Source organism: Apis florea, unplaced genomic scaffold, assembly GCF_048593485.1.
Source record: "Apis florea isolate Af1SG1 unplaced genomic scaffold, ASM4859348v1 contig_3068_pilon, whole genome shotgun sequence".
Taxonomy (NCBI): domain Eukaryota; kingdom Metazoa; phylum Arthropoda; class Insecta; order Hymenoptera; family Apidae; genus Apis; species Apis florea.
Window position 1 is genome coordinate 1442182 of NW_028256700.1, and position 13773 is coordinate 1455954.

At 38.4% G+C, this 13773-nt stretch overlaps 1 protein-coding gene and 1 long non-coding RNA gene across 2 annotated transcripts in view; one reads left to right on the plus strand and one right to left on the minus strand.

The window, feature by feature from the left end:
- LOC147657621 (uncharacterized) overlaps positions 1–13773 on the plus strand; it is a 142734-nt gene that overhangs the window by 35315 nt on the left and 93646 nt on the right. The gene's annotated exons all lie outside the window — the stretch shown is intronic.
- LOC100868115 (activity-regulated cytoskeleton associated protein 2) lies at positions 9683–10546 on the minus strand. The gene has a single exon (XM_003690975.2). It carries the CDS (start codon positions 10544–10546, stop codon positions 9683–9685), a length of 864 nt encoding a protein of 287 aa, XP_003691023.1.

The following is a 13773-nucleotide window of genomic DNA, read 5'->3' on the forward strand; positions in this document are numbered from 1 at the left end:
TCGTTTAAGACGAAGGAAGGAAGGTGGGAGTTCTCGTTAATTTTTTTTAGAGGCGTTGACCGCGGTTGTAACGAAGGGAGGGAGGGGAAATTTCTCCGCGACTTTTTCCACGTTTCCTCGGCGCAAAAAGCCCGGGGCTGGTGGTGTTGATCCAGAATAATTTGACGCGGCCCTTTGCCGCGCCTTCTTGTTACCGTTTCCAACCCTCGTTTTTCTTCCATTTTTCCGCAACCCGTGTCCACCAAGGATTTTTAAACCGATAAACGACTCGCGGGACCAATTTTTCTTCCCTCTTTTCTTCTTCTTCGTCGAGCCGAAAATCAAACAAACCCCGAATTTCGGATTCAACGCGTATTTTGAAAGTCGAACGTGTTCTTTTGATTCGATAATTTTGTATCAAATCGTTGTATTCGTTTATAGATAATTCATTTCAGTCTCCTCAGTTTTTCTCAAGGATTTCTACAATTTCAACTTCCTTTCTTTTCTTTTCTCTCATCCAAGACGTTAACGATCCCATTTCAATTATTATACATTAACAAGCGAGCCAACCAACCGTGTTTCACTCGTAAAATTCCCTCTCGCGTTTCGTTATATTTGCTCGCAACTTTTTTGCCGAGTAATTATAAATAACCGTGCTTTCGTTCTTCAATTCCTCCCTTTCATTCGCAGAATTTTCAAAAATTTAATTTTAAAAAAATCCGCGCGACATTAAAAACCGAGCCGGCAACACAGGATATATTCCAACTATATAGAGTGGGTAACGAAAATATTCGAACGCTTGCATTTACAGTTTTTGACGAACGAAATATAAATATATTAATGAAACCTGTTTAAACAATGAGAGGTAAAAGGGAAATCTCAAAGTTATGTCAACAAAATTTGAAATTGACCAATTGCAATAATTATAATACATTTATTACAAGCATGCATATCGTTAGTTAGAAAGTATTGAATTGGAACTTCGTATATCCAGTATTATTTGACATTAATATTTCTCAAGATAATAATGATTTTAAATGAATTTTTTTATAAATAAAATTTATATATAAATATTATAAAAACTATTCCAATTTTATTATTCAATAAAATATATTTAAAGAAATTATAACCTAAAAATAATATTTTTAAAATTATTAATTTATAAACTGATAAATTAAATATTAATTTCCTATAAATTATACTTTAAATTATTATAATTAATATTCCTATAATGTTATCTTCTTTAATATAAAAAAATCACGTTAGATATTAAACAATTTCTTATTAATACTAAAATTACGATCGATGGAATTCCATATTTCTATTTAATTTTTTGAAAGTCGAAAGATGAACCACTTTGCACAAATGTCTAAACTGTCGCTCGAAGGGGTATCTATCTAATAGAACTTGCATACGATCCTTTACACTTTTTTTTTAACTTCTTTGCGGTTATTTCGATTTCGAACGTCGTTGAATTCCATCTTCTATTTCCATTCCAACTCGACTGCAAGACGAGCAGTTCGGTTTTTCCCCTCCCCAATCCCTGCTCTTCGTGAAAATGCAGAGGTTTTTCGAAGGATGGCGCAAAGGTAAGCGCAAGCCACGGCATCTTTGTTTAAATTAAAGATCCAGAGAGCAGAAATTCGTGGCCGCTCGTAAATTACTCGAACCGTTGAAGATAAAGGCCGACCTTGGGCTTCACGAGCCTTGTCCTCGACACACACAGAAAAAAGAATAAATTGTCGTTCGATTCGAAATTCGTGATCGAGACGAATCGTTCCATCATACGATGGGAAATTTTTGGACGATGTTTGTTCAAACACATATTTCAATAATCGAAAAACCGAATTTCATTATATCAACCCTCTCCAACTTTCGTATTTTAATATTTTATAGTAGTTTTGCGTGCGATATTTTAACGATAAAATGTTAGAAACCTTACAATTCCAATAACTTGCTCTTAAAAAATAGATTATTTTTCATCTTCTTATACTACATTTCCATTATATTATATAAAGAGAGCAGGGCTAACAGGTCACGCTCGTCCCTCTTTTCATTTCTGACGTTATATCTTTTCGTTCCTTACTTTTTTTCTTACGTTATTTTCACGATTAATTAACACGTTCGTCGGCCAGCGTGGCTCAATCGAGTTTCTCTTTGAGCCGAAATGTTACTGTTCGAGAAGCCGTGGGAACGTAAATGGAATAAACTTTGTATATCAGTTCTTGGTTTTCGTTAACCATCTGCAATATCTACTTTTTCAATCGTTTCAATCGTTCGAAGACTTTCCAAACCCGAACAAGCTTCCAACTTCTCGACTCGGTTCTGTATTATCGATTGAAATTCGTGACGAAAAAGAATTAAATCCCGCGTAATTGTTTAGAACGAACGAATCATGCACACAGATATAGCGGGGTATGTTCGTTTAGCTTTGTTATTATCTGGAAGAATTAATCATAGTTTAAAAAAATGAAAATTTCAGATCAATTTTGAAACCTTGTTCTATCCATCTGACGTATCGTAACGCGCGTGACTTTACATTAAATATTTTTATCAGGGATAGAAATTTCTTTTCCTCTATTGTCCTGCTAAAACTGCTTCTAAAACTGACTCACGTAGCCAAAAATGTTTCATCATGATTCATTATTGATATTGGATTTCTAAAGATATTATCCCGATCGTGTACTCATTTATTTTATTTCCTACCTTTTACTTCTTTCCTCCCTCCTATGTTACCATACATACGGTATATATAATTTTAAAACTGTATAAAGATGCAGAGATCATCCCTCTTTTTTATCCAACGTATAATTCACATTTATATCTCACCTCTTGCTCCATTAAACTCCTTTCAAATTTCCCTTTGCACTCCCTTTACATCCTACACGTTTTATCGTTACACGTATATTTCCTAATGCAAATCGGTGCGCAAACTTGTCAATTACAACCACGAGTTAAAATCTCACTTCCCCTCTCCCGCCACGGAAAACGATCCTCCGACGTCGCGAGAGAAAGACGCGAGGAGCGGATTTAAAGATCATTAGACGCGGAGAGGTACACGGGTAGATGAGTAAGCTGATCGAGTTTATCGGATCGGCGAATTGCCAGCCGTCTCCTCTCCTTCGGGCCCTCCTCCATTTCCTATTCTTCCATTTCCTCCGATTGGTTCTTCCTTCCTTTCTTCTCCTCCTCCTCCTCCTCCCCCCCCCCTGTCGATAAAAGTTCAATAATCCCGCGGACTCGAACCGCGCGTAATCCTCGATAATCCGCCCTTTTGTTAATTTATTATTCACCGAACGGTCGAACCACTTTGCACCTCGAATCGAGCCGGCGATCCCCTAAATTGCAAGAAGAAAGGGGGAAGAGGGTCGTGATAACTTCTTTTCGACGAGGGGGGAGGGAAAAATAATCGAAACGGATCGATGGATTTTGCTGTTAGAAGTAGGCAAGGAAAAAGCGTATACGAACAAAGGAAAATGATTGGATGTAATTTTTTCGCGTAGATTTTCTCCTTTGTTTGTAAAAATTTCTGTTTGTAAAGTTTCGTAGGTTGGAACGAGAAGAAGGAGAAAAAGGAAAGAGAAACAAACGCAACGAGCGATTGAATCGAATTTCATATTTATGAGCGTTGCGACAATACTCGATTGCTCCTCCTGAATTCGGAGCAAACAGAGGGAGGGAGCGGACAAAGGGGACGATCGAAGAGCCATGAAAACGTAATAAATATAACAAACAACGCGAGAGAAATTTATTTCGTTTAATTACGCGCGTTGCAATAAAAATAATGTTCGTGTCATCGGCTTTGTTGTGTGCTGCGCGCCACGCTCGTCCTTCTAATTCAGTGGAAACGGTCGAGGAAATATCGTACACCGCTCTCCTCCTCTCTTCCCTCCCTCCCTCCCTTCGTTACGTTCTCGAGAGATATATTTCTATGACACGAAAGGGGAAATAAATGACGCGGCTCTCATACTCGAACTCGAACGAGAATCTAAGGAAGAAAAATCGGGGGAAAAAGAGGCTTTTTCCCGTTTCCCCGACTCTTGTTCCGTCCAGGTTTGATTAAACTTTCAATTTCTCCCGATGAACGCGTTGTTACACGCATTTTCTCGAAAGCGATTAAACAATCGACGTCAAATTTCCATCGGCCAGCTCGTTTTCGATCCGTCGGCTAATGTTATCGCCAGGCTCCCCAACCTCGCTCTGGGAACGAAGCAAAAGCGGAGGGGAGAAAAGGCTGGTTTCTGCAAATCAAACGGTTCGATTCCACGCGAGGAGGAAGGCGAAAGGAGGAATATGATGAGTTCCTTCCCCTTCTTTTTTCCACGATCGTAACTTTCGACCGAATCGCTCGTGGCGCCATCCGAAACAGCGTTCTTTCGTTTCTAAAAACAGTCGCGACGAGCGCTGTCAACAATTTCAATATGGCGCGCGAGAAGCGTTCCAGCTTGAGAAATATCACGGAAAATTTTAACTTGGATGAACGTTCAGCCGCATCGAGAAAATTCGACGACAGTGAATGTTGAATTTGGAGGAGAAGTTACTTGCACACCTAATAATTAAAAATTAACGTATTTCCATTCTAGAACATCTTCCTCCTTCCGAGTCTTGTGTAAAACAGTAACGAAGAAATAATCGAATTATCATCTTTCGAAATCGAGATAAACGAGGAGAGATAACGAGGAAAATCGAGAAACACATCCACATGGTTCTCTTTATAATTTTTAAAACTACCTAAGCTTCCAAGCGCGCGTTATCTCAGAATCGTCTGTTCCCTCGTTTCGCCAGGCTTTATTGTTTGTCGCGGCGAGGAGGCGAGAGACGAGGCTGTTCTCGCTTCGCTTCCAACGGCGCATCAGCTCGATCAGCTCTTTCTGCCTACACTTCTTCTCCTCCTTCCCTTCACGTGTCTGGCTGGAGAGTCTGGCCACTTACTACTCCTCTTTTCACGCTTTTGGAAATGAACAAAGAACATACTCGCTTCTTTCGACGTTCGTCGTTCGAGAGGTTGCTGGATAGAGTGAGAAGTGTTCGTTTTCCCTTTGATTTTCAACCAGTCGGTTTAATTGTTACAGCATCAGCGGCAATTTCATTTTCTCGCTTAGTTGGTTATTACCGTGATGAATATATACAGCGAGCGGCGGTAACAATGGCGAAGTGGTGAATTTGTAATTCAAATTGTCTCTTTCGTGGAGGAGGGGTGATGTTACGTGTGTAAAAGGTAAACAGCGTTCGTATTCGGTGAGAACGTAGGCAAAGTGGGCTCTAATATAGTAAAACCTCCTTTGCCTCGCGATGGAGCCAGCGGTGTAACCGGAGAGCGCTCGAAATCTTTTTTTCGCGAATCTATAGTTCCAATTCCCCTCGAACACGTCAAAATTCGTTCCATTGCTTTCGTGCATCCTTTCATCGTTTATACTTGTTAGACATCAAAATGAAACGTAACGTAAACTTTCGAATTTATAACCTCGTCAATTCCCTTCGAAGACGTCAAAATTCGTTCCATTGCTTTTCCAAATTCTTCATCGCTTCTACTTATTAATAGATAAATGTATATTTCGTAAAAACTGAGCGTGTAATTATATCGAAATGAAACACTAACTTTTCGAATTTATAACCTCGTCAATTCCCTTCGATGCGAAGACGTCAAAATTCGTTCCATTGCTTTTCCAGATTCCTCACATATCCTTTCATCGTTTCTACTTATTATATAAATGTATATTTCGTAAAAACCGAGCGTAATCATATCGAAATGAAACGTAATTTTTCGAACTTATAACTTCGTGAATCAAAATTCGCGGATCGAAACAAACACTTTATATTGCCTTTCCAAATTCTTCGTGTATTCCCTTTACACTTATTACTATCTAGATAAACGAATACTTCGTACAAAAGCGTAGCATCGTAATCGAAACGAAGCGTAACGTAGAAAAATTTTCGACGCGAAGGTATATCGTTTTTTCCAAATTCTTTCCCGTATCGTTAAAAAAATGTACACTTTGGTAAGATAAGAAACGAAAGATAAGGCAACGTGGATCGATAATTGTTGCGCGAACGAAACGATTATCCGCCACGAAAAATTCCATTAAATTTATACACGGGATTGCGCGGCCGTAGTGAAAACGGGGCTTGTTTCCATTTATGACAGTGCCGCTGTCAGCACGGGATTCTCGAAACTCTTTACGAGGCTTTCATTCGAACGGGCAATTACACTTTCGGCCACGAACGAAACGGCCGCGTCAAACTGCCGGCAGACGGCGCTGCTCAACCGATTTACTTGCCTCGCGCGCCAACTTAATTGGACGATTTAATGGAATACCCGCGAACAATGCCGAATTATGTGTCGCGTTGATTAAATTTTCTTGCAAGGATCGCGCTTCTCGTCTCGATCGTCCCTCGAACAGGAACCGTGCTCCATCAACTTTGCCCGATATTTTTTACCATTGCCGCTCGTTATCGTGAATGATATACCGTCGGAACGGACGATTGTTCGAGGATTGTTATTTCTGTTCGTCGAGAAATCGAGGATAAAGAGAAGATATAGATGATGAAAATTGAGATGCGACGAGATGAAGAGTAAGAAGAGTAATAATAGACGGTGAAGAACGTTCAAGACGAATTTTTCGTTATTAAATAATTGTTTCTACTCGTTGAGAAATCGAGTTGACAGAGGAGGAGGAAAATAGAGGTGTGGTATAAAAAGACGAGAAATAAGAATAGAATAAGACGGTGAATGTGGGATCGTAACATGTTTATTGTGCCCCGACATGTAGATTTTAATACGAATTTCCTTTCTTTACACGCAAAGGTACACAAATAAAATCGTTTTAAGTTTTTTGCTAAGAAATTCACTCGAGTGCAGAGTTAAGAAAGAAAGAAACTTGAGAATATTTTTTTCACTTCTCGATTCAACTGATTTTCAACCGAATTCTCGCCAACGATCGAAACTACTTTTTAAGGAACTAATAGAAAGAAATAAATTTTATATAGAGCTTAAGACGCTTGCGCCGAGTGGATCGTTCTCGTTAGATTCGCGAGACAAAATCGAGGATGTTGAAATTCGTGCCTCGTGTTCTTCGACGCGGCTGGGAAATATTCTCTCGCGTTGAGGAGGGTTTATCGTTCGTTAACCCATCGAATCGTTGTTCCAGATGTCTAGGATGATGTCGTTTCCCTTCCTTCCACGTTTGACGAGCTGTGTTTGCTCGTCGAGCTCGTCAAACACGAATTTTCTCTCGAAATTTACGTATTCCTTTATTTGGCCAGCCACGATCCACGTTTTCGTTATCAAAGCCAGCTCGAGGAGGATATTTGGATAATTGGGGGATGGTAATCGAGAGAATCTTCTTGAGCACGTTGTTGGAAATTTCAAATGTCGTGCGAAGCGTTTCGAAAGAGGGGGTGCTTGAAAAATTTATGGTTAATTAATTATCATCGAATGAAGAAGCTTCGTTTAAAAATTTATTTTTATATAATTTCAATAAACTTGAGAAAACTTTGTTTTTTTCCAAATAATATATTTCTGAAAGATTAGTTTTCAACTTATCGAATTAATCGACCGGATTTAACCGGAAACGAAATACAAAATTTAACTTTTATTCATATACAGATACATCTCGTTCGGCTTGGCTGTACTTTTTTTTTTACAAACTATTTTATTCTCAAATGTAGAGCGTATCGAAATGAAACGTCGAATTAACGAAACGATAATCGCGGATAATCAAATACGAATTTAAGTCGAAAATTTTTCATTTTCATATATATATATATATATCGACGATATTCGATAGAATTAATTTTCATCATTCTCGTAATAAACAATAAAATAGATCACAATTTATATCGATACGTTACAAAGTTTTCTACTCGATGTAAAATATAGGAAGAAAATATATGGATTTTTTCCTTTCCTCGAAAGGACTCGAAACCTGTGACGATCCATCAAACGAGTCGATCTCGTGTAAACTTTCCACGAGACGTGGTAAAAGACGTATCAAATAAATGTATCTAAATTATAATACACTTATTTTCGTTATCCCGCTTGAACGTGAAATAACTTAATAATTCAAAGAACTGCGCTTAACGATCCTTTTTCTTTCTCCAGGATTAACTCTCAATCGCCATTTGAATCGATGCGGCAATTCGAACGAACGTAATTATTTATATTTGATTTTTTTTAAAATGTCGCTCCGTGAACGGATATTCAAGTATAATCTTATTAAGCGTAGAATAACGTACCATCGAATGGTTAAGTTTTCTATCTGAAATAACACGTGATCTTAATTATTTCGTCGCGATAGAAATATTATTTTCAAAGTTTCCGAGTTTTGCAAGCGTGTCTCGAATACGCTGCAAATGAAATTAATTCAAGCGGAGATGAGTTTGATCCTTCGTTATTGAATAACGAAATGATTTCTATTCTATTAAGAAATGATAATAAGGAGAAGGGAAATAGTGGTAAAAATAGAGATGTAGCATAAGAGGATGAAAAATAAGAATAATAGACGATAAACGAGAGCACGTTACTGGGATTGTAAACTTTGTAACGATATTTTATCGCGATGTTTCCTGTTTAGGCAATTACTTTATCGCTAAAATATCACAATATAGATTTTTTTTGATATCCAACAATTTAATATTCAATATAAATTACCTTTCTTTATATGTTATAAAGATAGATAAAATATTGAAACATAAAAGTTTTACGTGTTAATCCGTGCGTGAAATCATTTTAAGGTAGCTAAAGAGGCCCGGAGTGCAAGGGATTAACCTTTTCCAATAACGACGATATTTATTTATGTTTCACTCTTTTTCCAAGTATCGCTTCACGAGCAGATTCCTAATACGCTCTTTCAGCGTAATCTTATGGAACAATGTATCGTTGAATAGTTGGATTTTTATCCGAAGTGATGGCGATAGAAATATATTATTTTCAAAGTTTCCCAAGTTTTTTGGAACGCAATGTAATGAAATTGCGATTACTCGATTTTTCGTTATCGAATAACGAAATTACTTCTGTTCGTTGAGAAATTGACACTGGAAGATGAAAAATAAGAATGAAGGACAATAAATCGCGATATTTCGACCTGACAAACCAAATTATTATTGAAATATCGCACAACAATATAGATTTTTCAATATCTTTCGACGAATTATATCTTTCTTTATATTGCAAGCATAGGTAAAAAAAAAAAAAAAAAATCGAAATGTAAAAGTTTTATTTACGTATTCGAAGGTGGTCGAAATGAACGACAGGTGTGTTTCGATCGAAAATACATCTTTTATTTACATCTCTTACATCTTCTCTCTCTCTCTCTCTCTCTCTCTTTCCCAAAAGGAAGAAGCGAACAATTCGACTGGATCAGGTACAATATATTTGCCATCGCGCAAACGATTGACGCCAATACAACGACGAAAGATTAAATTTTACAAAAGTAATTATACAAATAATACAATAATAATAATAATAGAAGGTTAAACCTAGCAATTATCTTAAAGCTTAAAAATTTTATGCATACACGAACGCGCGATATTTTTGGAAGAAGAAAAAATTGTAAGGATTAGGGAATTAAAAAAATTTTGCAAAAATAATTATACAAAATACAATAAATACAATAATAATAATAATAATAATAATAATAAAGATTAAACGTAGCCAACATTAAACATTAGGCAATCTGTTGGATATCTTTGGAGGAAAGAAATTTTAAGATGGCGATGGGTGGTGACAGGAGGAGGAGGAGGACGTGTTGTCCTGGCCGGAGTCGGCCAGGCTGCACGAAGCGGCGAAACGTTGCAACGTGTTGCTGTCCAACCTGCACAACGCGACGCGCTCGATGCTCATCGTGGTGCTCTTGTATTTGCCGTGCACGTGTTTCCGCTTGTTGCACTTGTGGCACCTCTCCTCGTTCCGCTCGTGCAAGTACTTCTCCTTGTCCCTCTTGTGGTGGGGGCACTTGACCACCGACCTCGCGAAATACTTGGCCATCGTCTCCTCGTCCCACCTCTTGCTCAACGTCGCCCTCCTCTTCTCCATGTTGTCCACGTAACGCCCCTTCTCCACCATGTCGTCCAGGCTGATTATCGCCTTCCTGGGCATCTTCCTCCGTACCTGCTTCCTCAGCATCCAGTATATCATGTCGATCTGCGCCTCCTCCGGATGAGGCTCGGCCAGCTCGGCCAGCAGGGCGCGTTTCCGCTTGACGAACTCGTCCGTGGCCACGTTCCCCTCCTGCTTCGTGGAGAACAGCTCCGCGTATATCTCGTACGCCGCCCTCCTCGGCGCGTACGCCTCCTGCAGCATGGCCATCGCGTCCGACCACTTGCTCGCCGCCCCGCCGACCCTGCCCCACCACTCGGCCGCCTCCCCCTCGAACAGCAGCGGCAGCTCGCGCAGTGCAAGCTCCTCGTTCACCCTCTCCACGTCCTTGTACAGGCACACGCTCACCAGGAATTTGTTCAGGTTGTCCCTGCTCCCGTCGAACCGGGCCGTGCACTGCGCGAAACTTCCCTTCCTCGCCGTCCTCGCCGCCTGTTGTCGAGCGCTCGTCGTTGCCTCGTCCACCTCCATTCTCTTTTCTCTAGAATTCGAGAGGGTTCGATGGATGAACGGAAGGTTCGAGGCTCGAGGGATGACTGTGTTATCCAGATACGGGGAACGGCGTTTAAATACGCTTCTCCGCGCTCGCCCTTCGGCCAATCCGAGCTTGGCTAAAGCTTCGCTCTACCTGAACTTTTATTGCGGCAGGTAGATTCTATTGCTGTCGAACAACGTTTCTTTCTTATTCGTGTTTGACAAATTCGTTTCCCCGAAATGAACGACGCTTTTCGCTTGTGCAGGGAAAATTTTAACAGTACGTATATATATATTTTAGCATTTTCTGCTTAAGCACGAGAAAACATTGTGACGAGTACGTTGTAGGATGTGTACAATTTTCCGTATCTTTGCATATATAAAGAAAGGAAATTTGTCGAATGTTAAGTTGTTGTTCGATATTCAAAATCTATATTGGTTTCATCTTGTTTTAATAATAAAGTTACGATGGTCTCGCATTCACCTGCTATTCTGCTATTCCTCGACATTTCTCGATCATTAATTTCCTTCTCGTCAATTTCTTTTAACGAATAGAAAAATAATTTCGTTAATCTCGTTCACCTTTTCCATGCTGGCAACAACTTTGATTGTATAAGATTGTATAATCTTTTTTAAAGGATCTATTCGTGATATTTCAAAAAAATCAGCCGTTCGAATTCCCGAAATCGATCCAAGTGGAGACACGGACGGGTTTGGTTATAAATATCGAAAAGAAAAGGAGAACAAGTGGAATGCTTAAATTTTTAACCCCTTCCTCTATCGTTCAGCTCGACGAAGATAGAGCCCATGAACAGAGTCGAGAAATAAATTTCCACGTTTGCTTTTGTATCATAAATCGGTTATTCTTTAATAAACGACAATTTCAAGACTGTATTTCGTAAGTAACGATACTTTAATAGCGCCTTTGTTCCAAATTATGAAATGCAATTATAATATACTACGGGCAAAAATGAAAAGAAATCTCGAATCAATATCTATAATAGAAAAATACTTACTCTAAGAATAATAATAACACGTCACATGGATCGTTTCCGTGTAAACGTTTCGATCGTTGCATTTTGTTTATCGAAAGAAATCGTATAAACGAAATCATCCGTTTGCTTCGCAACGTGGATTACAAGAATCGTGATCTTCTCGGTAAGAAGCAAATTCAAGATTGGGATCGACAAAAGTTCCCGCCGCTCATCGGTAAACTCGTATGATCGTAAAATCGATGAACGGATCGTAATTAGCCGCGGTTGAAAAAAATTTATTTGTTTCGAAATAAATTTAACGATTTCGAATTTCGTTTCGTATCCTTCCTGGCGGATATAATGCGCGCCACGTTCCACATTTTATTTCGAATAACGGCCGATTTCCGTGAACAACCATTGTTCGTATCGGTGGGGAGAACACCGAATCCATCCGATGTTTACACGCGGCCCTGTACTCTGCGCCAACTCTGCGCCGTCGATATTTTTTTACAATGAAAACTCGAGGGTATAAACCGCTATTAAGTTTAAACATCACGTAACGATGTTTGCGCCATTTAATCTATCTATCCTGTTTCTGTTCCTCGAATTTTTTTTTTTCCCCCTCTTCCTTTTTTAATTATTAAAAAATATTTTAGCTTAGAGAATCGTTACTTTTTTTCCTTTCGATTCCCATTTATCCTCGATCAATTAGCCCGTCGTAAATTTTCCGTCGTTCTCGGGAAAAAATCGATATCTCGTCGTCAGGTACGTTTACGTGCTTTGTAATGATAAATTGTAATAATAATATCGGAATAACGGTATTAACAGTGTACCGTTAGCCACGTACCTGACAGGTTAAGTCGAGATAATGATGTACACTCATTGCTCGACCAACTGTATAAAACCAGTCGACGTTTATTTAACACTAACTATTTCTGATGATGTACCTTTTCGTTATTACTTACTTTTTCTTATACTATTCACGTTCACGTTATTTTCGATCAATCGGTAAAGTTGATTCTCGAAAATCGATAATTACGGTTTCGTCGAAAAGATAGATAGTTACGATTTCGTCACGTGGTGTATAATAATAAATTACTCGGTATTAATAGCGGTATTGACAGAGTACCGCTAGGTATATACCTGAAGTTGATAATAATGTACACTCATTACTGAACCGACTGCATTTTGAAAACAAGAATGTAACCAGTCTACCACCAGTTTATTTAAAACGGCAGGTATATCCGATTGTATATATTTTTGTGTCGTTCGAGGAACAACGGCCTTGTTAAATTTTAAATTCCCAGTTATCCCTCTTAAAGGGTCTCTTTAACTTCTTTTCGAATAATCATTTAACCTTGCTTCGAGCCTAGTCAATCCGCGAAAATAAATCCCAAATACTCTCTACCCAAAAAAGGATCCTACACAAGTGTCAATCCTGTAAAACCGTTTACGTTGTATTAAATTATACTCGTAATAAACGGCATTTATTAACAGAATATCGTTAAAGTACACTCTTCTTATTACTTTCTTGTTCGATTTTCGATCGATTAATTCCTTCGTTACTATACGCGACTATAGCTTCTCTGCACAAGATATGCCACCGATCGTAGCGTTAACAAGTTTCGTTCCTTCTCGAAAATCGATAATTATCTGTTGTAATCGAAATTCCTAACCTTAAAATTATTCGTAATAAACGGTATTTATTAACGGAATATCCTTAATAATGCGCACTCTACATTTTCATAAGAACAATATATGATCAGTCTACGTTTATTTGTATATAAAATGTCAGCTACATCATTCGCTCATGATATATTCTGTCTTACGTTCTTTTATTATTTTCGATCAATTAATTACTACTGGCGACTACAATCGCTCTGCACGAGATGGGATAATCGATCGTTAAGCGTTAACAAAGTAAAACAGTACACTTATACTTTACGTTCGAGGAATAGATCGAAATTCCTAACCTTAAAATTACTCGTAATAAACGATATTTGACGACTACAGTCGCTCTGCACAAGATGTCGCTGAGATAGTCGATCGTAGCGTTAACAAAGTAAAACAGTGCACTTGTACTCTACGTTCGAGAAACAGATCGAAATTCCTAACCTTAAAATTACTCGTAATAATATTTATTAACAAAATATCCTTAATAATATACACTCTGCATTTTGAAAAGAAGAAGTATACAAAATCTACGTTTATTTAAAACGTCAGATATATACATCATATTTCTCATCATAT